This window comes from Nyctibius grandis, chromosome 5 (genome assembly GCF_013368605.1).
Source record: "Nyctibius grandis isolate bNycGra1 chromosome 5, bNycGra1.pri, whole genome shotgun sequence".
Classification (NCBI taxonomy): domain Eukaryota; kingdom Metazoa; phylum Chordata; class Aves; order Nyctibiiformes; family Nyctibiidae; genus Nyctibius; species Nyctibius grandis.
Genome location: NC_090662.1, coordinates 71384020 through 71406505, shown reverse-complemented (window position 1 = coordinate 71406505; position 22486 = coordinate 71384020). Strand labels below are relative to the sequence as shown.

At 48.6% G+C, this 22486-nt stretch overlaps 1 protein-coding gene across 4 annotated transcripts; it reads right to left on the bottom strand.

The window, feature by feature from the left end:
* Positions 1–235: 235 nt before the first annotated feature.
* LOC137663477 (zinc finger protein 502-like) lies at positions 236–11388 on the bottom strand. 4 transcript variants are annotated; one of them, XM_068400743.1, is made up of 4 exons: positions 11320–11388; positions 3029–3135; positions 2421–2568; positions 236–1745 (listed from the first exon to the last, which is right to left on the bottom strand). In XM_068400743.1, exon 4 carries the CDS (start codon positions 1729–1731, stop codon positions 310–312), a length of 1422 nt encoding a protein of 473 aa, XP_068256844.1. In that variant the 5' UTR covers positions 1732–1745; positions 2421–2568; positions 3029–3135; positions 11320–11388; the 3' UTR covers positions 236–309. The 4 variants fall into 4 exon arrangements, 3 of the variants coding, with proteins under 3 accessions (XP_068256844.1, XP_068256845.1, XP_068256846.1); XM_068400744.1 differs by having other exon boundaries at positions 236–1742; XM_068400745.1 differs by having other exon boundaries at positions 2421–2565.
* Positions 11389–22486: the final 11098 nt, after the last annotated feature.

The following is a 22486-nucleotide window of genomic DNA, read 5'->3' as shown; positions in this document are numbered from 1 at the left end:
TATTTTACAAGCCCGGTTCTCCCAGTTATTCTACTGCATACTCAGAGTCCCCAATTTACCCAGAAGCTGGTGCCCATTCCTCAGGCTCTTAGCACTCTTCCTAAACCACCAGCGCTCGGCTCTTAGGACTAACTCCCTGCTTCCAGACCTCCTAATGGTTTTTGTGCCACTGGGGTGAAGCATCCAGCCCTGACACCAGAGTTACCATGTCTCCAGTCAGTCTCTTCCCACCATGGTTCTCATCATCCACCTTTTTCAGGTGCCTCCAAACACTCCTTTTGTTTCCTCCTCCGAACACCCGCTCCAGTTCTATGGCAGCAGTGAGCGGGAAGTGAGCATTCTCCTACCCACTGTACATTTATAAGGTTTCTTGCCCACGTGGATTTTCAAATGCACTTTAAGCGTTGAGCTTTTCCGGAAGCTTTTCCCACACTCGCCGCACTCGTAGGGCTTGGCTCCTGCGTGGATCCTCAGATGGGCACCGAGGGCTGAGCTGTGCCTGAATGTTTTTCCGCACTCCTCACACTTGTAGGGTCTCTCCCCGCGGTGAATCCTCAGGTGCACGTTGAGAGCCGAGCTCCGATGGAAGCTGTCCCCGCACTCCACGCAGATGTAGGGCCGTTCCTCCGCGTGCGTGGTCTGGTGCTTGGCCAGAGTGGAGCAGTCGCTGCACCTCCGGCCACACTCGGTGCACTGGTAGGGGCTGAGCAGGAGGCTGCTGTGGTACATGGGCAAGGCCTTCCCCGCGTGGATCCGGCGATGAGTGGTGAGTGCCGAGCTCTGGCTAAAGGCCTTCCCGCACACGGGGCACTTGTAGGGCTTCTCGCCCGTGTGCGTTCGCATGTGGGTCACCAGTGAGGAGCTCTGCCGGAAGGTTTTCCCACACTCGGTGCACTCGTATGGTTTCTCTCCCGTGTGGATCCTCTGATGCCGGATGATGGCCGAGCTGTCCCGGAAATGCTTCCCACACTCCTGGCACTTGTGGGGCTTCTCTCCAGTGTGGACTCTCCGGTGTATGATCAGGGAGGAGCGGTCGCTGAAGCTTTTCTCACACCGGGGGCAATTAAAGGGTTTCTCACCCTTGTGGCTTCGCTGGTGGACGATGAGATGTGAGTTCTGGCTAAAGCTCTTCCCGCATTCATTGCACTGGTAGTGTCTCTCTCCTGTGTGGGTCCTCTGGTGCCTGATCACATTGGACCTCTGGCTGAAGGTCTTCTCACACTCACTGCACTGGTAGGGCTTCTCGCCAGTGTGGATCCTCTGATGTTTGATCAGGTCTGAGTTGCGGGTGAAACTCTTCCCACATTCGGAGCAACTGAAGGGTTTCTCTGCCAGGTGGATCCTCTGGTGCTGGCTCAGGTACGAGCTCCGGCTGAAGCTCTTCCCACACTCGGGACACTCATAGGTTTTCTCTCCCACCTGCTGAATCCAAATGACACCATTCCCACACAAGGGTGGGTCTGGCTTGTCCCCAGCAAGGATAACCTTGCTGATGTGGGCTCTACCATTGTCCTCGCACTCCCAGACTTCCATCCCACGGGGAGTTACCATTCCCTGTCTCTTTCCAAAAGACGTCTCCACCTCACTTTCTGTCTCCAGCTCCTGCTTGCGGTCCTGTCTTTGATCAGCGTTCTGGAGGGTATCTCCTGTGAGCTTTCTGGAGGGGAACAGATGCAGTTCAGCTCTCACAGGACTTTCCTGATGAAGCTTGCCCTTCTGCATGTCGCCCATGGTCCTGTGACCTGCTGGAGTGAACAGAGGAACTAGCAATGAATAACCCCCCCACTTCTCTGAGGGAGAAGTCCACGCAGGGCAACCGCAGAGACCTGCTGCACATCAGTCACCATTAGCTAACAGTGCAGGAGCCAGCCCCTTGGTATCTTCTCTGGGCTGAGTGAGGGCATGGAGATCGAGAAGCACGGGAAGGGAGTGTGACCCGAGGATGGGCGGCCACTGTGGCACAGATTGCAAAGACGGTCCTCTGTCATAAAGTCACAGCCCTAATGGACAAAACCTGTCACTTGCTTGTCCTCAAAGTTCCCATGTCTAGCGAGGTTAGAGGAATATCATCACTGCCCTCCTCAACAACCCCCACTGTAGCTGCTTCTCTTCCCATTGCCTATGAATCGCTGCTCTTCTTCCAGCATTCCCATGCTTCATTAAGGAAGGAAGCAGCCAACACCACAGGAACAGCCACCCTGCCAAGTAGACTATTTTCTTTCTTCTTTCCAGTCATAGCCCTTTTCCTTAGAAAGAAAGCTCCATCTATTCTACAGCAAATTGTATCTAGATTTTGTCTACAGAACAGATAGGCAAGTGAGTGGAATGATGAACTGTTTTATTAACCAAGCATGGAAATGAACATTTAGACTGAAATATTTAGAATCTCCTGGTTGTTTATTATTATATGGAGAACACACCTTGGAAATGGATGCTGGAGTGTGAGGTAAGCTGATTAGCTGGATGGCACCGCTCAAAGAGTTAACATCGTCCTCTTACATGTGGGAGGTCAGAATATGAGACGAATGCAGCAGGATAAATCCCTCAGGTTTTGTTTCAGGTGATCTGCTGATTTTAGAAGACAACACTGCACTGGTTATACTGATTTCCAAAGTTTTGTTTACAACACTCAGGGCTGAGAAACATTGGTAGTACAAATAAAGGTATAGCACTGGCCCAAGGCAGCAAAATGACCAATAAAACATTAAAAATATTGTCAGCATGAAAGGAAGAAAAAGCCACACTTTGGTTAGTTATGCCTTCTAACATTCTGAGTATAGTCTTTGCTGAAAAATACCAAGATTTGATTTCATTTTGAATAGGCTCTTTTTGAAAGGGTATTAGATTCCCCAGGAGTGTGTTTTATCTTTATCGTACCCTGCCTATGAATCTTCCTGAAAGCAGAATCTATACAGTATGGAAGCTGAAGAGGCAGGACGAGTGCAGAGCAAGCAGCACAGTACACACCAAATTTTCAGCATTCAGCTCTTTTCTTCCCTTCCCAGACATGCTCTATTCAATTTCTCACCTTGTAAGCAATCTCTCTACTGTCTCAGCGTTTAGCTGCTTCTGGCTGCAAAGCTGTTTCTCTTCACTCCATCCAGGAGGTTAAAGCCAAGTCAGGGACTGCAGATCCTGACCAGTGGAAAGAAAACAGATGTAATAAATACCTGTCATAGTAGCGGTGCTGTAGAGTGAGATTACAGGAGAATAAGTATTTAGGAGACAAAAGCAACCTAGACCAGAGGAAAATGACACCCAGAAACATGAGTCAGGGTCACTGTCTGTTCTGCCACGCACACCGTGACACCACCGTTTGGGTTCAATAACCAGGGACAGCTCATGTAGTGAAGACGGGGTCAACTGCACATGCTGCGAAGAGCTGCCTGCCAGCTTGCTGCCTTCTCACAAGTGTCTGGATGTTCCTCCTGCTGTACTTCCAGACCAAAAATGCCACCTACTGAGTTTTGTATAAGAAAAATATCGATTCCTCAAACCATTTTCTCTCCATCACCTTTCTTCCTACTGAACTAAATGAGAACATAAAGTAGTTAATGCAGTTCTGTTCTGCAGGTGGAGGAAAAATGCTGCCTTCACAACTGGGCTGCTTTCTGCGTCTGTCTGGCATCCCGGTTATTGCCTTTACCAAAGGAGTATTTTGCTTGGTTGCTCTCAGTGGCTCAGCCAGGTGATTTTGATCTGCTCACACATCATCGACAGGAGCAGTCCGAAGGCAGAATTTCCTGTCCTGTGCTCCAGAAGAATGGCAATTTGGCTGCCTTGTTCCAGACGGAGTTTACAGGGCTGGCAGTGAGCAGAAAAAAACAGTCACACACACCTGTTTATGCATGAACACCGAGATGATTTAGTCAGCCAACATGCAATCCCACTTCTCAAGGATCTCTTTTTAGAGCAGAAGTATGCTGTGCGGGAGTGGGGTTTGTGGGATAGAAAATTAGGTCACCTATTTAGCTTTAGCACTACATTTGTGCAGTGGTATTTGTACAGAGGCACTTTAAGATGCCGAGGGCTCAGTGACATCCTAGAAATGTACAGGTTACAGGAAGAAAATGCTTAAAAACTGCACACGTGAATGCCAGCTCTGCAATGGTGTTGCACCGTTTTGGTCACGTGGATTCCTACCGTGACACTAGGAACAAATGTAAAATTCCTCATGACTGGGTGTTTGTATGAAAAAGAAATGTAAACCAGCATCTTTTCCTTACAAAATGAGAAATAAACTGAACTGGCTGCTCAGGGGTGTACCAGAGGAGGGTACTGCGATAGACGTCAGTTGCCAGGCCCTCCCGAGGGCAAGGGGAAGACTTCCCCACCTGCATAATGCCACCGCGATCAAAGAAGGCCCCTCATAAAATGGAGAGCTGACATTTTGTCGGCTCTGCCTCAGCCTGGAGTCATGTCCTTCCTGCTCCCCGCCGCCTCCTCCACAGTGGATTTGGTGGGCATCACCCCTTGGGGAGAGGGTGTTTCCACTCCTGCCGGCAGCAGGCAGCGGCTGCAGGCTCTGATCCCAGGCAAGAGGCAGGGAAGCCGAGGGCTCCCTCCCCATACATCCCCCATCCACCTACGAGGCAGTGCCGCTCTGCAGGTAAGCCTGACCCTGCTGAGCTGTCCTTCTGATTTTAGGAGGAGAGAAATGTCCTTCTGGTTCAGTCCCCTCCTGCTGCTGTTCAACAGCTGCTGCGAGCACATGGTCAACAAGCACCCTAAAATGGTGGGTGAGCACTTACAGAAGGCAGATGCAGGAGAGAGCTGATGCTGCACAGAGCCAGGCCAGTTGTGGGGTACGGCAGAAAAGCACATTGTGTGGCATGTAGTAAAGATCTGTCCTTAAACAAGAGGGGAGACCTGAAAGACCACCGAGCACCAGACAAGGACAAGGTGCTGGTCTCCAGAGCAGCCATGTTTGGACAAAGCTGAGTCCCCAAGCAGTGTTCTGGCTGATGAGGTTACCATGGTCCTATGAGGCCGAATGAGGAACAAGAGAAGTGACCAGTAGCACAGGGAGGCGACAGGCCGCATTGAGCTCCTGTGATGACGGACAGACAGAGGCCCCAGAGCGGCTGCCCCATGAAGGACAAGGCAGGCGAGCAACCATTGAGACCACAAACCTCGGGGAGGGGGGAGAGGCATGGAGAACAGAAAGCTGCCATGGATGTCAGCCCGAGGAAACCAAACCCAGCGGTGGGGCAGAAGAGACGGAGGGAGGTGTGGGCGGGAGGAAGCAGGGGCAGCGGAAGGAGGAACAATGGGAACAGAGATGTCTATGACGTCACCAGCCGTGCCGCCTCCCCCAGCTCTCCTGGGTGAACCCAGAGGGGCAGGATGAGGACGCAGGCAGGAGGGCAAAGCAGTGGAGGTGACACCTCTGGCAGCACAGGGGGCTCCAGGCTGTTACAGGCACCATGCATGGTGTGATGTTGGCCACGTGGGCTTGTCTGGTTTTGTCTGGTGAGTAGGAAACCTCTCTCCTTCAAGCCAGGTTGTGAGGAAGGGTGGCTGACCTGGCTCGTCTTTACCCCTCCCGTTGCTCCTCAGCTTTGGCAATTTGGAGGCGAGAGAAAGAGACAGGAGCACCCTCAAACACCTCAGGTGCAAAGATCTCGGGTGCTTAAAATTTTGCCGGTCTTCACCCATTGGAGCGAGTATTTTGTTAATCAAGGAGGGACAGAGAGTAACCAAGGAGCCGGGGAGGAAGACTTGGAACTGGACCCAGTGGGCAGAGGCTGGAGCAGAGGTGGAGACTGGAGATGTGATGATGGGGACAGCTGGGTGCATAAACCAGACATGAGCACAAATGCAGAGATCTGGACTTGACCCGCAAGGCCAAAAGGGAAGAGCTGGCCAGGTGAAGTGACAGGAGAGGCAGGAGAAAGAGGTCTGAGAGAGGACCTTGGTTAAAGACAAACAGAAAGGGATATAGCTGGAAGAAATGGATAGAAAGGCCAGGCTGCTCTGGCCACTTCCTGCTGGGAGACTGTGGAGGGGTCCCGTATCCCCCGGTCTCCTCATTCCCTGTCTTTCTGCAAACCTCCACACAGTCACCTGGCAAAGTATGGTGCTCTCGTCTCATACTGCCTCATCGAGTGCTCAATAATCCCCACTGTCCTCTCAGGGGGAAAGTTACATGCTTTTGTTTGATCCTGCTGCATCTGCAGACACATAGGTGTTAATAAGATAGAGGCCACAAGGAAGTTTTTAAGTTTGTTTTTACCCAAAGTGGAAAAAAGAGACATCTTAGGCCAAGAGACTATTACAGAGGTTGCGAAGTCAAACTTGGAGCATGCCATTTTGCAGCCTTAGATTCGTTCCCCCTGTGCATGGACATAGTAACCCAGCTGTTTAATTCCCTGGCTTCACTTTTTTTCACATGGGTTTTGGGTTCTTTAGCTCCTGGATGGACACTACCTTTCTAATGAGCTGCTATTCAGTATGTTATGTCACCCTTGTTGTTCAGTGTTTGACTCTCCGATTTATTTACTGATCCCATTTGAACTCTGCTATAGGCAGAATGACCCATTTCCTCCCGAACCCTTTACATACTCTATATTTTAGTGCTTCACAGCTATTAATTGGTTTATAGTGATTTTGCAAATGGCAAAACAAGGGCAGAGAGGGATTAAAGTCAAAAACATCCACTACTTTTAGAATCTCAGTTTGAGATAACTCAGCCCTGTCTTCTCAGAGTACATATGCTAACATAGCACTTACTTGCCATTCAAAATACACCACGTGCACACTCCAAAACTGCAAGAGAGCTCAGCCTTCCTGTAAATGGCAACCCACAAAGTAAGGAAAATGCCACTAATAACACGCTAAGAAACGTGGTACTTGCCTAGCATCACACAGGAGCCTCTGTGGTGTAGCCAGGAATAAAAACTACTTGGAAGAGTATCCACAAAACTACCCTTGCCCTTCCAGCATCTGCCTCACTCTTCCATATGCCTTCCAAGCTGTTGGAAATGAGGCAGATGTCCCAAAATAGTACGTGCCTAATCCCAGCGACCGAATCCCTGCCCGAGCAGGTCCAGCCTCTACGCTGAAGGAGCAGCAAGTCTTAAGGAAAGAAGAGTAGGTTGCTGTGTACTTAAAGAATGTATAAAAAGCATATGCAAGAGGATGAAATTAAAATCGCACATGAAGCTTTTATTTGGGCACATCTAACCTCCAAATGTTTGAGTTCACAAGCTTTCATAATGTTCTTTACAGGGAAGAACTGGCTTTAAGTTTTGCGTAAGGGTTCAGTGAATGCTTGGACCATTGTAAGGGCATACACATGTCCACTGGGGCGTGCTCCATTAACTCAAGGGGTCTGGACCCACTTGCCCAGAGGAAGAGAATTTGCAGAGGCTGAAATGTTGAAAGGAAAGTCTCCTTGCTCCAGCCCTAACAGCAGAGCTACATTCCCAGTTTCAGCCATGACTTCCAAGACATTTCTCCCAGTTCAAGATCTGAACCTCCAGAGCTTTGGTCAAGGTCCCTCAGCCACGTACTGTCCCCAAAATCTTACACCCCTTTCAACATGGGCAGAAGAGGTTTTCCCTAGGTCTAGACCCCCATCTTGAACCTGTTACTGCATTTCCCATGTGCTGCATCCTGCACCCAGAGAAGGCAACAGAGATCTGGGTTCAGTCCTCCAGCTCTCCTGAGTGTGCCATGGTTAGCATTTCCTTCTCCCTCTGATGCCCTGCATATTATTTTTCACCAGTGCTCTTGGGCTGGGGCTGCACAGCCAGCCCTCAGGGCGGGAAGGTGCAGCAGCTGGGAACACCACTCTCCGACCAGGAGTACCGCCAGTTCTTCAGGTCCCTCCGGGTCGCCCGCCGCGCCAGCTCTGCCTGCCTCCTTCGTGCACTGTACGGCTGCCAGAACCCCCTGGTCCGGAGACTGGACGAGTACGAAAACCACGGAGTCATCCCTGAGGGTAAAGCTGACCATGATTCCCATGGGCAGGCAGATGGATAGGAGTCCTGCACAGCCAGCACTGTACCTAGTTGCTGGGAGGGGATGGAGACTCGTGAGCTGGTGGGGGAGAGGGGTGGGTAGCAATCCTGCAGTGAGGAGAAGACATCTGCTCATGAGCATCCTCTCTCACACTCAATCGCATCTACTTATGTCCCTAGGCCCAGCCTCCTCTCACGCCTTGGGTCATGGAGACGACCAAAGTAGTCGTGGATTTTCTTACTGAGGTTCAGGGAGGCTCCCGAATGCACAGGGGTTTTCATGGAAGGATGTTATTCGACAGTGAGGTTGTTGCTGCGAGCTGGTGGGACCCCAGCACTGGAGTTTATCACTGAGTCTGTGCCTTTATTTGCCTCTTTCTAGGGCCCATATGCTCCGAACTGCCAGGAACTCCTTTCTTTCCTGACTTCTGCACCTTTTCTTTTTATCGCTGTATTAGGAAAAGGTACTTCATTAAGGTGAGTTATTTAGGTGTTTCCTGAAGACCACGGTGTGCTCTGGGCAATGATCAGGCAAAAGGGAGAGCCCTGAAAATGAGGAAGCGGGAAAACAGGAGGCTAAAAGACAGGGAAGATAGAAGAGAGCCATGGGCAGCCCACCTTCCAGGGCACTCCCACCAAGCTGACTAGCTTACACAGATGGCACTTGCAGCCACTTGCCAAAAAGGAGACTTTGGGGAAGGTATTCTTGAAGAAAATTAACTTCTGAGGACTACCTCAGCCCTTAGCTCCAGCTCTCACTCCCAAGCAAGATGAGACAATCTAGGCTACTGCAGGAGAAAGGGTGGTTCATGGGAAGGAAAGACAACTGGGAGTCATAAGAAGAGACTTATAGGGAAACTTAAGAAGGAAAGGAGATGAAGGTTTCTTCCCTGTCTTGGGCTCACCTTTGTAAGGAATGGGAAAGATGGGACTGTGCAGTGAGTGCTAACCTCACAGAACAGGGGGGTGGCTAGATGCCTGCTCCTCAGGCCTGCCATCTCCACAGAGGTTTGTTTTCTCCTCCACAGAGGACTGCATGCCCAGGAGAGACCAAAGCTGAGCTGGGCATCACACAAGCCTTCAACAACATGGCCATGAGCAGCGATGCCATGTTGTCCAGCATCTTCAGTCCCCAGAGCCTTCTTCCCATGTCTCCCACAACTGCCCAGCTAGCCCACTCCATCCCTGACACGGAAGTAGCCTCCTTACCTGAGGGCACACCATGGTTGAGGAAAATGCAACTAAATCCTTCTGACCCACATGCCCCAGAGGTGACAGCCAGCGGCCAGCAGCAAGGAAAGCTGCCCACCACTGACATCCAAGATCTCCTCCTGAGGCTACAAGATACCCATGTGCAGAGTTCAATGCAGATGCTTCAGCAGTTGTTGACCATGGGGAAGACAGTGGGGGAGGAAGAGTTGCAGGCTGCTGCCCTGAAACTGCTGGCGGCCCTGAACAATGCAAGTGTGTCTCAGTGGGCAACCAGCACTGATACTGGGCACAGAAGAGAGAAGTGAGCAGCAAAGGAAGATCAGACATTGTGGCTGTTCTGCACAGTGTCGAGTCAGACATGCTGTCTCAGGGACATATGGGAAGACAGAAACACGAGGAGTCCTCCTTCCTAGGCCTGAGGCATGGCCAAGGTTGCCAGCGCTTCCCCAGGTGAACAGTGTGGGAACCAAGGGGAAAAGCCATCTTTTCCAAGTGCATGGGAGAGCCCAAGGATGTGAAATGGTATTGCTCAGGATTGTGAATATACATACATATATACGCAAGGGGTGCTCTCTAAATGCAGGAAGGCCTTACCCTGCAAGGAAACTGCTGGGCTAGCATTCTCCTTGTATTGGTGTTTGCACGTGGTTGTCATTTACTTCTGAAATAGATGCTATGAAACACACAGGATAATTATTCATATTAAGAAGTTCATCTTGTCTCAAAAAAATCAGAGAGTCTAATTTATGGGAACTTTGGCTGAAATGCTGTTTCTTTCGTAAACACTGGACATACCTGTAAGTAACACCATGTGAAGCCATCTGGAGCCAGCACTTGCTGCTAAAAGCAGAGTGGGAACTCTTTGGGAACCAGCTCTGGTTTTCTATCTCTCCACTGAGAATGAGTTTAGAGCTACCTCAAACCTACTCTAAACTCCAGTGGTTGGTTTAGGCTTTCAGGAGACCACCATTAAAGTGAGACTCCCCTATTCACCTTTGGTTTCGCAGGCCTTCTTATAATGTATTCCACCGAGGGCCATGAGGAGCAAGGGGCCACAGGCAGCTCTCCCTGGGGATGCACCACACCAAGCACATCCCTGTGGAGAGGGTCAGGCATGTCTGTTCCCTTTACACTGTGTAAGTGACACAAACACAGCTGAGTGAAATGTAGGCTCTGCCTCTATCCATTGAAGGCAGTCCTTAGAAGAAGAGCTCCTTGGTAGAAGGTCTCAAAATTACAGGTCCTCCATTTGTCCTGGGAAGCATAATCTTTCCCAAGGCTGAAGGCAGGTCACACACAGGAGACGTGCAAGCCTTCGAACAAGAGTACTTGCTTGCCTTCATGGAGGACTGCCCAATGCACAGCCCTCGATGGGTGGTATCCCTAACAAAACGCAGGCTGCCCTGCCCTCACCCTGGCACACCAGCTCCTTCTCTGCTCCCTACAAAGACCCCAAAGCTGCCGGGTCCCTGCCTGAGGCACCAGGGCTTCACGTCCCCTCCAGCTGCCTGGGCGCTGACAGCTCCTCCAGCCCAACAGCGGGGCACTGCCGGGGCAATTACTTGCAGCAGCCTCGCTTGCCATCGCCGCCCTCGGGTCCTGGCTGGCAGCCCACGCGTGGTGTGGGCTGGTACACCCGTGGGGTTGCCAGATTTGGCCTCAGAGAGCCAAACGCTAGAGATTTCCTCATCAGATGGCTCCGGCCAGGCCCTCTACGATGCAACGGCCCCGCGCCGCGGCCCCGGGGCCACCCTGCGGCTGCCCCCGCACCGGGACGGTGGGCTGAGGGGGCTGAGGGCCGCAGAGGGCCGCTCACCCCGGCACTGACCGCCCGCTCCTCGCCGGCCGTGCCCGCACGGCTCCCCGTCACCTGCCCGGCGGTCGGCCCCGACCGAGCGCCGCAGCTCCGCAGGGTCCCCGCTCCCCAGCCCGCCTTCCCCGGACGCCTCGACAATGTCATGCCGTTTCCCACCGCAGCGGCCGCCTCGGAGCCCCGGCGCTCCCGGCCCGTTACTTCGCCGGGCTCCGCTCGCCCGGCCCTGCCCGGCCCCCCTCCCAGCGCCGCCCGCCCCCTCCGCCCCGGCACCGCCCCGCTTTTGTTGCGGCGGGCGCCGAGGAGCCGCGCTTCCTCCGGCGGACTTACCGGGGCCCGGGCCATGTGCGCGGCGCCGGCGGGCCGAGGCCGAGGCGGGGGCGGCGGCGCGGCCGAGGGGAGGAGGGGGGCGGTGGCGGCGGGGCCGGGCGGCGGCGCTGCGGGGCCGCTGTGCGAGGGGCGGCGCGGCGGGCTCAGCTCCGCTCCGCTCGCTGGTGTTAACCCTTGTCTGCTCCGGGCGCGGCCCCGCCGCCTCCGCCGGGGCTGAGGAGAGCGGTCCCGGTGCGGCGGGGCCGGCGCGGCTTCTCGCCCCGTGCTCGGCGCAGGGCCTCCCCCGGGAGGGAGGCGGCTTCTCGCCACGATGCGACAGGGCGGCGGGGGAGCGGAGACCCACCGCCGGGGGGCTGCGGGGCCCGGCCGGGTCAGCGGCACCCGGGGCTCCTCCCGGGAGGAGCTGACAAGGCCCGCGAAGGGGGGCGGCTGGTCGCGGGTGGAAGAGGGGCCGCGGCGTGGGGTCGTATCCTGTCGGGCACAAGGGACTCCCCCAAGGCACGAGCGTGACCAGCTGCCGTGCTGGAAGAGCTCGGGTCACATCTCATACCTGTGCAGACATACGGCAGTCAACAACAAGGCACAAGTCCCAGGGAACCATGCCCCCTGAACTGCCAGTGCTCCTTGTCCACGTCTCCCGGCACTGGCTGTGTTTTACCGTGCCTGCAGGCCCTGGCAGGTCGGGAAGCACCAATGCTAGAGGCTAGAGCTGCTTTCTGTCACAAACTCTTGCTGACAGGATGGTATTTTCTCTCTTGGGGACATTTTCCTTCAGGTGCGTGGAGGCTTTTTCTGCTACTGTGCCTAAAGCCTTACTGAGATGCTGGTCACCACAGCATCTGCTATTTGGGTACAGCATAATACATCCGAGGGCATACATGCATACAGTTTGTGCCACGGGAAAGGATCCACCTCAGGCAAAATTTACCTGTTACTGTACATCCTGCAAGTGCTGCTGATGTACAAGCGTTTAGCCAGTCTTTTTTTTTTCCCAGGGGAACACAGGAATGGCTGTTCCCTTTGAATGAGATAGAGCAGTAAGGGGCTGAGGTGTAGCAATGAGCTGTCTAGCAATGGCTGAAATATATTGTATGGGCTTTCAAGAAGAATGGTGGGAACATGTTTACCAAGCCCTCCACACATGCAGCAGAAGAAAAAGTTTATCATTTTTCAGGGGCAACTGACTTCTCAGCAGCCCATGGATACTCCTGAAAAAGTCTCCTAGTCTTGGGAGACAGAAAAACACTAATCACACAAGCATAGAAGAACAATAACATACCCCATTAGGTGATTTCAAGAAAATGAACTTTATGATTCAGGAACCTGGTAAATACTGGCCCATTTTCTTATTTCTAGTTGCCATCAGCAACACTAAAGAAGATTCTCATCTCCACCTTAATAACAAAAGCCCAACTGTCTTCCCTTCCTACATGTGGATAGCAACTTTTCCAAAGGCAGAGAGAGAGGGGTTATTCCTAAATACAAAGTCTGGCCCAAGCAATGCAGTTGCTGACTCCAAAGGTATTAGACAGACACGGAGCTTGAGCAAATCTAGACTTTGCAGCCTTCCCTTTGCAGAGGGAAGGACTTTGCACAGATCGCACATTCTTTCTCACAAACCCTGTTCCAGCTCCCTCAGCCTTTCTTTTGAAGAAGACACTCTCCCTGGTAGGACAGGCAAGTAAAATTAATGCCACTGGTAGCAAAAACCAAACCAGTTGTGCAAGAAGTCCAGCTACCAGAGCATAGGTCCAAATACTGAGCGGTAAAGGAGGGGAGGCATTTCTGATGGTCGGGCAGAGCGAGATCTCCTCTGCCTTTTATTGTAGAGTGCTGTGAAAGGCCACGTGCAGCATAGCTCTGATAACAAACTCAAAAAAATCTGTTTCAAGAACAGTTTGTATCAAAAGCAAATGATGAAAGAGCTAAATTGTCACTTATTACTTTGTGCTAATCAGTATTCCACAGCAAGAGCATTGGTATTATCAGAGTTTGCCATGTGATTTATGAGCCCAAGCCCAGTTACCACTTATGGCCCCTGCTGCAATCTTCCACCCTGTCTACATTTTTGCCTTTCGCTGGCGTGTTGTTTTCTGCCTCCTGAGAGCATACCTCAGTGAGTATCCTGTACCTGACTGGCTTGCGTCTTAAGTAGAACAGTCAGCTGAATTTTTCAAAGTAATACCAGGGCATCAGCTAAATGTCCCTGAATAGTTTAAACACCACTCAGAAAACCTCAGTTTTTAAACTCAAAATAAGGACCTGATGGTCATACCTCTTACTGTTCACCTGTTATCCCAGTGTGCCCTGTAAATCCAGTTTCATACTATATCAGTTGCACCATTCTTTTGGCAGCTGTATCTTCAGCAGCCCAGCATAGCAGGTCCCTTCCGCAGACATTATCCAGACAACATGAACAACACATGAAAGCAGAAATCGTGAAAATGCAATGAGTCAAGCCACTCACTAGCCCCATGAAACCCCACCTCTTTCCCCACAGATGCTGCTGTCTACAAATGAATGTTAAGACCCACCAAACTCACTCCATAATAAAGAAATTTCGTCACCAGTTTGGGCAGAGGATGCCTCCACATCTTTTCAACACAATTTCTGACAGCAGTTGCACCAGGGGCACACAACCACAGGTCCCACCGGTGGCAGCCCAACAAAGCAGGTTTCATGACATCTCTATCAATCTCCTGCTGTTCCATCCCCTGCACAGGTAACAGCTGGTTGCACCAGGCAGAGATTTTCTCACTGGACATTCAAGAGCAGCTACTGTCGTGCTTTCTCCACATGCCATATGTGGAACATTAAGCTTTGGTAGGCGTTTAATTATCTCTGCTTTCTCTAATTCCTTCCTCTGCACTATGAGACACCTGTGGCCAAAAAAAGTAGAGTTCGCCATCAGACAACAGAAAATGACTTTTCTGAGCCACATTACTTCTCATTCCCACTACCTTTATCACAAATCAAGCCTTACAGTATTTTCTCTGAAACTGAGGGCAAGGACTATTAATTCCAGATAAAAGTGTATCACACATCAGCCTTCACTGATTTTCTGTCTGCCTGAAGGTTAATAGCAACAGCAACTGTGTTACACTATATAGTAATGAATAAAAAAGGAAACATTACACATTCCAATTTAAATGTAAAGGAAACTGGAATCGATGAAAAAGGTTAACAAGCCTTACTTTGCTGCTTCGTGACTGTTCAAAAATGTACAGATCAGTCTCCACAGATTGTATTTCACAGTCTCGCCGTACAAGTCCTCACCCTCATTTGCTTTTTCTTTTTAAACTCAGCAATAATAGGGTTACTATTTTTTAGTTTCCTTGATGTTTATAATCTTTGTCAGTCTCACACATCTTAGGAGCATATTCCTTCAGTTAAGGACTCAAGTGCTTAAAAAAAAAATCTTCTTTGTTAATTAAGTGGTGAAAAAGCCCAGCCCGCTATATATTAGAAAGGAATACCTTAAATAACTCTAAAAACTCAGACGTCAAACCAGAATCAACAATTCCCAGTTCAGTGAGTCCAACTTAAATTTTTTTTTTGCCAATATTCTGAAACAGCTGTTTAAGTTTTTTGACTAAAGTTGAGTCAATTATTCCAGCTCCCTCTCAAATGAACAGTTTTGTGGCTAAAGTTGGCTGGAAATCTTAATTACTTGTTTGCCTGTTAGGCACAGCCTTTCAAAGCAAACAAGATCTGACTTTGTAATTACAGGTATGTTACTTGAGAAATTTTCAGAAAACTAAGAGATATGTGGAAGAAGCAACAAGGAACTCGTTTCTTTGCAGGTAACTTTCAAAGAAATACACAGTAAAAAGTCTCCCAAAGACCTTACTCTGCTCCCAGAGCAATGCTTTGAAGACTGGGAGAAAGTCAGGTTTATTTTTCCATAACCTTAAAATAAGCAAGCTTCTTTTTCCTAACTTCCATTTGCGTGGCTGAGGAGTCTCATTACACTCACAAGTAATAGAAAAGTAAATCTCTGACTTGTCTATGAGGCATTCATATTCTGCCGCTTGGTGGCCACGGATCCCTGATTATACAGGTGTCCGCAGCCAACTAGGCAGCAGTTCCTCCTAGCAAACACCTACATGCATGGCTCTGAAGTCATGCAAGAGGGAGAAAATGGTGCCGAAAGGCAACCTGTTGACACGAAAGCAGTAAACCCAAAGACCTGTGATTTATATTCATGTATAACTGTAACCTGCAAAATTATTTTTGTCTTCTTTAATTTTACAATAATGATGAAAAGGCATGAGTCCAAGTCTCAAACGCAAAGGTCCATCTAGTCAAGCATGTTGTTTCTAGCCGTGGTCAGTAAGCTGTAGGAAGAATATGACACACACAGTTACATGCTGTAAGTCTCCTAAAGGCATTGCAGGAGAACATTAAGTGGAAGAGGGCAGTAGGGAAGAGGGAAAAAAAATTTCTTTCTTTTGGAGTATTCTAGTCTGTGAAGCTGTCCTAAAAAAATCTTACAAAGAACTGACATGCAGGCAGGGCAGAGTTCCTGAGGCCCCAAACGGTGGTGCGATGGGTGCTGTCAGCATTGCAATATAACCACTCCAAAGCCAAGGAAGAGAAGCCACAAGACGGAAGGAGGAGTTCATCACTCTGCTGGAGTTTCACATCTAACATGGCAAAAACCCCATTTACCCCCATATTGCACCAGTACAACACAGTGGCCATGGAGTTCATCCCTCAGCACTATCAAACAAAGGTACCCATTGAGCGTATATCTCCCAAATACGGTCTGGTACAAATGGACATAGTTTCTTTTCTCTGTAGAGGCTCTCCAAAGTGAAATAAGATCAGAGATGCTGCTGAAGTCTCACCAGGTTCAACATACATTTGGAATTCAATTTTCTGACTGAGAATCCCCATCAAATTCCTTCTGCTCCCCCATCCAGAAAGACTCACCCTTTCTCGCCCAAACATCACCTCTGCATGAGCTGCTTTACTGGTACATGAAAACAGGTGCTATAAACAAAGCCACCATTCAGTCACAGCCAAAGATGAGACAGCAAAATCAGGCTAAATTTAAATGTATTCACAGTGTTATGGTAAGCAGACTAAGGTACTAAGACTTTTGTACCGTTACATCTTGCCAAAACATTGGTCCTTTTATTTTACCATGATGACACACTTGCACTGCATACAACCCAGCTCAACTACTTGCTCCTTCCAGACCTTGCCTGCCCACCTTGTCCACTTGCTTCAGCATCCCCTAGCAGTGCCTTGTCTTCCCAGGAGAGCTGAGTCAGTCCTTTGAGCTGTGTAGGCAGAGAAGTGGGAGCCCTGGAGGTGGGAACAGCCAGAGAAGGAAAGAGGAGCCAGAGGGGGTGAAATGGGTGATGGTCATGGAGGTGGGGTGTGGTTGAGGGTGGCTGAAGAGTTTTCTAGGCAGCCACCACCCTCTTCTGGGCAGTGGAGATCAATGTGGCATGGGCTTTCCCTACAACAGGCAGTAGGAGCAGCAGAGGGTACCCAGAGATCCTAAACCGGTGGCTCCCAAAGGTCTGGGGCATTTGCTCAGGAGTGCATGTGAGCTCACGAGCATGGTGAAACTCCAGGTGGAGAAATGGGCTTTATAGTCAGTCACGCATCCTCTGGGGCAGACACTTGGGAGCTGTTGTCCTCCACCTGGTAGGGCAGGAGCTCTGGCAAGACAGTGCTTGTGCCAGCCAAAAAGCACACCACTGTGGCTAGAGACATGTTAGTGACATTAACACAGGTGGAAAAATACAGGCTTGCAAAGACTTGCAAAGTTACTCTTACCTGCTCTTTAAACCCTTGAAACACAGCTTAAAAAAAAACCAAAACAAAACAACAACATAAAAAAACCAGACCAAGAGCATCCAACCATACAGGTTCAAAATGACATTTCAGGCAGACCTTAAGTAGGATCTACAGTAGGCAAAGTTAATACAAGTGTATAGTAGTGTAGACAAGCATAGGTATCAGAATGGGCCTCTGCCCCAGTTTCTCTCAAGTCTGATCCTCTCGGGCCAGTCCTCACTGATCCTCTTAATAATAGTATGTGTTACACCTCCCTCTGCCTCTTTTTTCCTGCTATGGTTCTCATAAAGAATAAAAAATAAAATGGCATTAGCTGCTCTAACAGCATGCAAAATATTTTTCAAGGAGCTTCTGCTGATTTCTGCCTGATCTCAATAGAGTCTTTTCAGATGCTACTTCCCCAGGCTTCATCTCCATATTCTTCTTGTCTCCAAAAAGCCTGTCTTTCAGGCATTTGTACTCTGAAGGAGAAAGAAGCAATCTCCCTGGCAGGCAGAGCATTGTGAGTCCATGAGGTCTTGTTTTTGTATGCAGGCTGCGTTTCCTTGCTCTTTAGTATCCTTATTCCCCATGAAATACTATGACTTTTGCATATCTTCATCTGCATTTATAAGCACCCAGGTTAGTCCTGTACTAGTAAGTCTGGTTCTCAACCACCTCTTAAAATAAAGGGAGACAGACTGTGTTTTAAAGGCAGTCTCTCAAGCTCAGCAGCAGCAGAACCTCTTTTAGATCCGGTAGCTCTTTAAAGAAATCTCAAGTATCTTAATTCCATTTTTCAGTAGACCTTTCAATACTGGATATCTGGGACTAGATGTTACACAGTGGAATCTCCCCTGTCAGCCCTTGAAAATGGTTGAAAATCCTGTCCTTTGAACCACGGCTCATTACTCAGCCCCCTTCTGTGGTTCTCTGTCTGGCAAATGCAGATATGATGGGCGTTATGAGATGCTCTGATCCTAGATTCCCTATAGGGCAACCACAGGGAAATACAAATAATGCTCCAACACTGCAATATAGTCTCTGCCAGAAAAGCAAAGTATAAATATATCTACACTTCAAACCATGGCTGTAATATGTCCTGATCTATCAGCATGAGTTCTGTTCTTTTCTAAGCTGATATTTTGAACAAATAGCTCATTTCTACAATTTTCTTTATCTCTGAGTTTTTATGAAGCTGCTACATGTACATAGCTTATGCTTACCATTTACATTTTTCTATACCCATATGAGCTTGCTGAATTCTCCGAAGAATATCAGATTTCAGTGCACTTTGTACTGCTATTCTGTTACCTCTAAAGACCAGGCCATTCTTTACAGCAAACCCCAGTTTGAATTGGTAATGTGAGCTTGCTCTGTAATTCCCCGACTCCTTTACAGTGACAGACCTAATGCGTTTTTATAATCTCTCATCTTTTACTGTGCCTCTGCAAATTTATTCCACATTTCAGAGAGCAAGCAATTCCCTTTTCTCATATTTATGTGCATTGTATTTCTGGGTTCCTCTGTCTTATAAAAGTCATGTTTTCAAACCTAATACTGGCTCTTTGTTTCCAGCAGCTATAATAAACTAAATATATAACAAAGAGTGTAAGAACAGGGCAGGTAGATATATCTGTACCTAACTTGCTCAGTCTTGCTCTCACTGCTCCTCTGAAAGAGGCAATGTCATCTTCTTTATAGCCTTTTTAGTCTCTTCGTCCCCAGCACCGGCAGGAAATTAAGGACATTCAAAACTCCCTCCTCAGCCCCTCTATATGCATATACGTTGGATAAAAACCGTAATTTTCCCTTTTCTAAAGGCTCAGGTTCTTGTGTAAAATCATAGGATTTCAGACACAGAGGTCTGTAGGAAAACCTAAGGTCTCACAAGAAAAAAGAATCCCAAGAGACAGAAGCACTGCTTCTCCATCCCATACCACCAGCTGCTTGTAATGCCATCCTTTCCTTCACCCAGATCCCCCTGCAGCACATTACTTTATATAGGGAAAAGCTGGTCCCCTCAGAGACTTGCCATAAGTCCACGGATGGAAGACCAATACAGGAACATGCAGGACAGGGGAGGTGCAGAGGCTGGATCCAGCTGTGAGACAGATTGCTTTTTTTTGAGACAAACAACAGCTATGAATATAGGTTTATAATTGCACATTCAGATACTCATTGCTTAATTATTACAACACAGTAAGACAGGTGGCAGGCACCTGTGGCACATTTCTATAAAACAGCAGCATCGATGCTATGGAGGTCACCTGTGTCTGAGAGAAGTTCAGTCCTTGACTTGTGCTGATGGAGAACGCACTTTTCTTCAGACTGAAGTCACAGGTTTATATATCTTGTATACTCTCATGTGGACCACTTACCCTGAACCTGAGGAACCACACTGCAGTGTTATAGGAAGGTCTATTTAAAAGGCCTGTAAAAAAAAACCTTGACTTTTGGACTGTTTCTCATTCCTGCCTCTCAGGTCACCGTCTAACCAGCCGGAGTCCAAACTAACACTGAGCTGTACCCACCCTTTGGGATAGGGAGGCAGTATCTCAAGCACTGCTTTTCCCAAACCTTTATCTCAAAAAACCAGTCACTCTACATGGCATTGAAGGTCTGTTATATAATTTACCTATGCAACAGTTGACATTAATGTAAATATTTGAAATGTTGATATTATTACAGCTAATCTTGCACCCAGCTGTAATATCTACATTTTAAATAGTTACATAATAAATACATTAATTACAATGATTAAACTTAGTGTCCTAGTTGTTATGAGGACTATCCTAAAAGCACTTCCCATCAAGAATTCTGTGAATGAGATTTAAGATTGCACACGACATTCAAAATCTGAACTTTTACCAAGTTAAATGGTTAAACTAGGAGTTAGACTATTACTCTTAAAATATTTAATTGTCTCATATATAGCTTGGTGAGACATCAATTATTTCACTGTCTTGGAACCAACCCATAAGTCTAAGGAGTTCACAGGTATATTTGGTAATACAACCTCTATAAATTCCCAAGGACAAAGTGGAATGAATAATTTTATTTTCTCATTAACATGTTAGATATGCCTTATATACAGCATCCAATTTGGGCTGAGCAGAGAACTAGAAGTAGAAATGCCTGGAACACATCACTAAACGTTCAAAGTCCACCGTATGGTTGTAAAAGTGTAGTCAAAATTTGTACAGTAACTTGATGTCTGTGATACAGCCACTTATTGGGAATCTCTCTACAGTCTCCAAACTGATATATTCAGTAAGTCCCATCTATGTAATTAAAACCACTGCCACAATTTCATGTTCCAGATATTGCAAGTATACAGCCAGATTTTCCTTTTCCATGCCAGCATCAAGTATGAAATCCATCTTTTTTCCTTCAGTTTGGTATCTCTGACGCAGTTACACACAAAAGTCCTGCTTGCACTCCGCTCCCGGGATGCGTCCCTGCTGCTGCTGCCTTTCTATGGTGAACTTTGGTATAAATCTTTCTGTTTGATTGTTATCAATCCTGATCCAGAGTTTTTTCCAAGTTATAGGGTGCGTCTCTAGTCTTTCACAGCGGTTTATAATCTTAAACCACAAAAGAGTGACACATGGACTGAAGCAAAAAATACCATTGCAGGAGTGCAATGTTGTGATTCTTATTTGTGTATACCAGAGCATTCTCATTTTCTTTTCATGGTTATGCAATGGCCTGTCTTCAGTGGTTTACCGCCTGCTGGGTAATGGCTCCTTTCTAATGAATTTTAGATTATTTTTCTTTGTACGTACTTGTATCCTCCTTTTAAACCAAAATCATTTTCACTTTTGCCTCAAATAGCCATCCTGCCTGTGCAAGAATAGATTCTTGAAATTCGTTCCTGGAATCCAAATTAGACTCTTTACCGTATTAATCTTGCTCTTAAACAGAGAAGCACACACAAATTCAGCTCTTCTGAGATCCTGGCCAAGGCACATTGTGACCATCCACAATTTCACAGAATCACAGAATCAGCTAGGTTGGAAGAGACCTCTGGGACCATCGAGTCCAACCTTTGACCTAACACCACTGTGTCAACTAGACCATGGCACTAAGTGCCACATCCAGTCTTTTCTTAAACGCCTCCAGGGATGGTGACTCCACCACCTCCCTGGGTAGCCCATTCCAATGCCTAATAACCCTTTCTGTGAAGAAATTTTTCCTAATGTCTAACCTGAACCTCCCCTGGCGCAGCTTGAGGCTATGTCCTCTAGTCCTGTCACTAGTTGCCTGGGAGAAGAGGCCAACCCCCACCCTGTTGCAATCTCCTTTCAGGTAGTTGTAGAGAGTTTAGTTCACAACTGCTAGGTCTGCACAGAGATCCTGAACAACTCTGGAGCTTAGCTTTATTTTTCAAGCATCCTAAGTCTGCATACACACGCAACATGATGAGCCCATCCCCAGGTGCTCCTCCAGTGCTAACAGCAGCTCTGTACCCAGTTAGCACCTGCAGTGCCATACAAAGCACTGTTGTATAGCAATATCTTACGATGCTCAGAACACGCTTATACCTACCCTACCTTTGCATTGCACCGAACAAGAGCTACATACAGCTTTCTGGTGGCTGGCACTTACTCCACAGAAAACAAGCAGTGAAAGAACAATGTCCTTTACTGCTACACATCCTTAATTCAGCTCCTGATTCAGTCATCTCCCATCAGCTTGCTGACTCTCCTCTGCACTCTGCTACAACAGTATGGCAGACTGGATCTCTCCAGGTCTACAGGCGCCTTTGCCCTGTGACTGCGTGGGACTGGTGACATGACCTACCCTAGTGCCCCTTCATACCTAAAGTGATACGGTTCATCTGCAGTACAGCAAAGGAGAGTGAGTCCCAGGAGGGAGGAGAGAGCATCTGGCCTGTGGGGGAACAGAGCAAGAGAAGGAGGGGGGAATGCACACATACACTGCTGGACAGAAGAGGAACTTACACGGAAAGGCATGAGCCATCCCGACCTGCCATGCTCTGTTGCCCGATGCCCTATGGTGACACCGTGGAGCCACGTGCTTTCTCAGAAGACGCCTTCTACAAAAGGTCCCAAGTCTAACATCTTTCACCACAACATTCGACATGAAGACAAGCTGCACGAGAGATGAGCAAAACAAAATACAGGCCATGGGGAAGGAGTCGGCACGGAGGGATGTGCATGCCCACAGTGCTGCACGTGTCTTCTGGAGGAGGTGCGTGCATGTGTGTCTGTGTCTACTGCTGAAGCCCAGGGAAGGGGGGGCTGTTGTAGAGCGATTCCTGCCTGTATTAGGGCATCAACCACCCTCATGCTCCCTCGCCTCTCTCCGCAGCGCCTGTATCCATCCAACTGTGACACTTCACAGTATG

What these genes read in the sequence shown, in the direction of transcription:
- LOC137663477 (XM_068400743.1), bottom strand. Translation starts at nt 1,731, where the DNA reads ATGGGCGACATGCAGAAGGGCAAGCTTCATCAGGAAAGTCCTGTGAGA.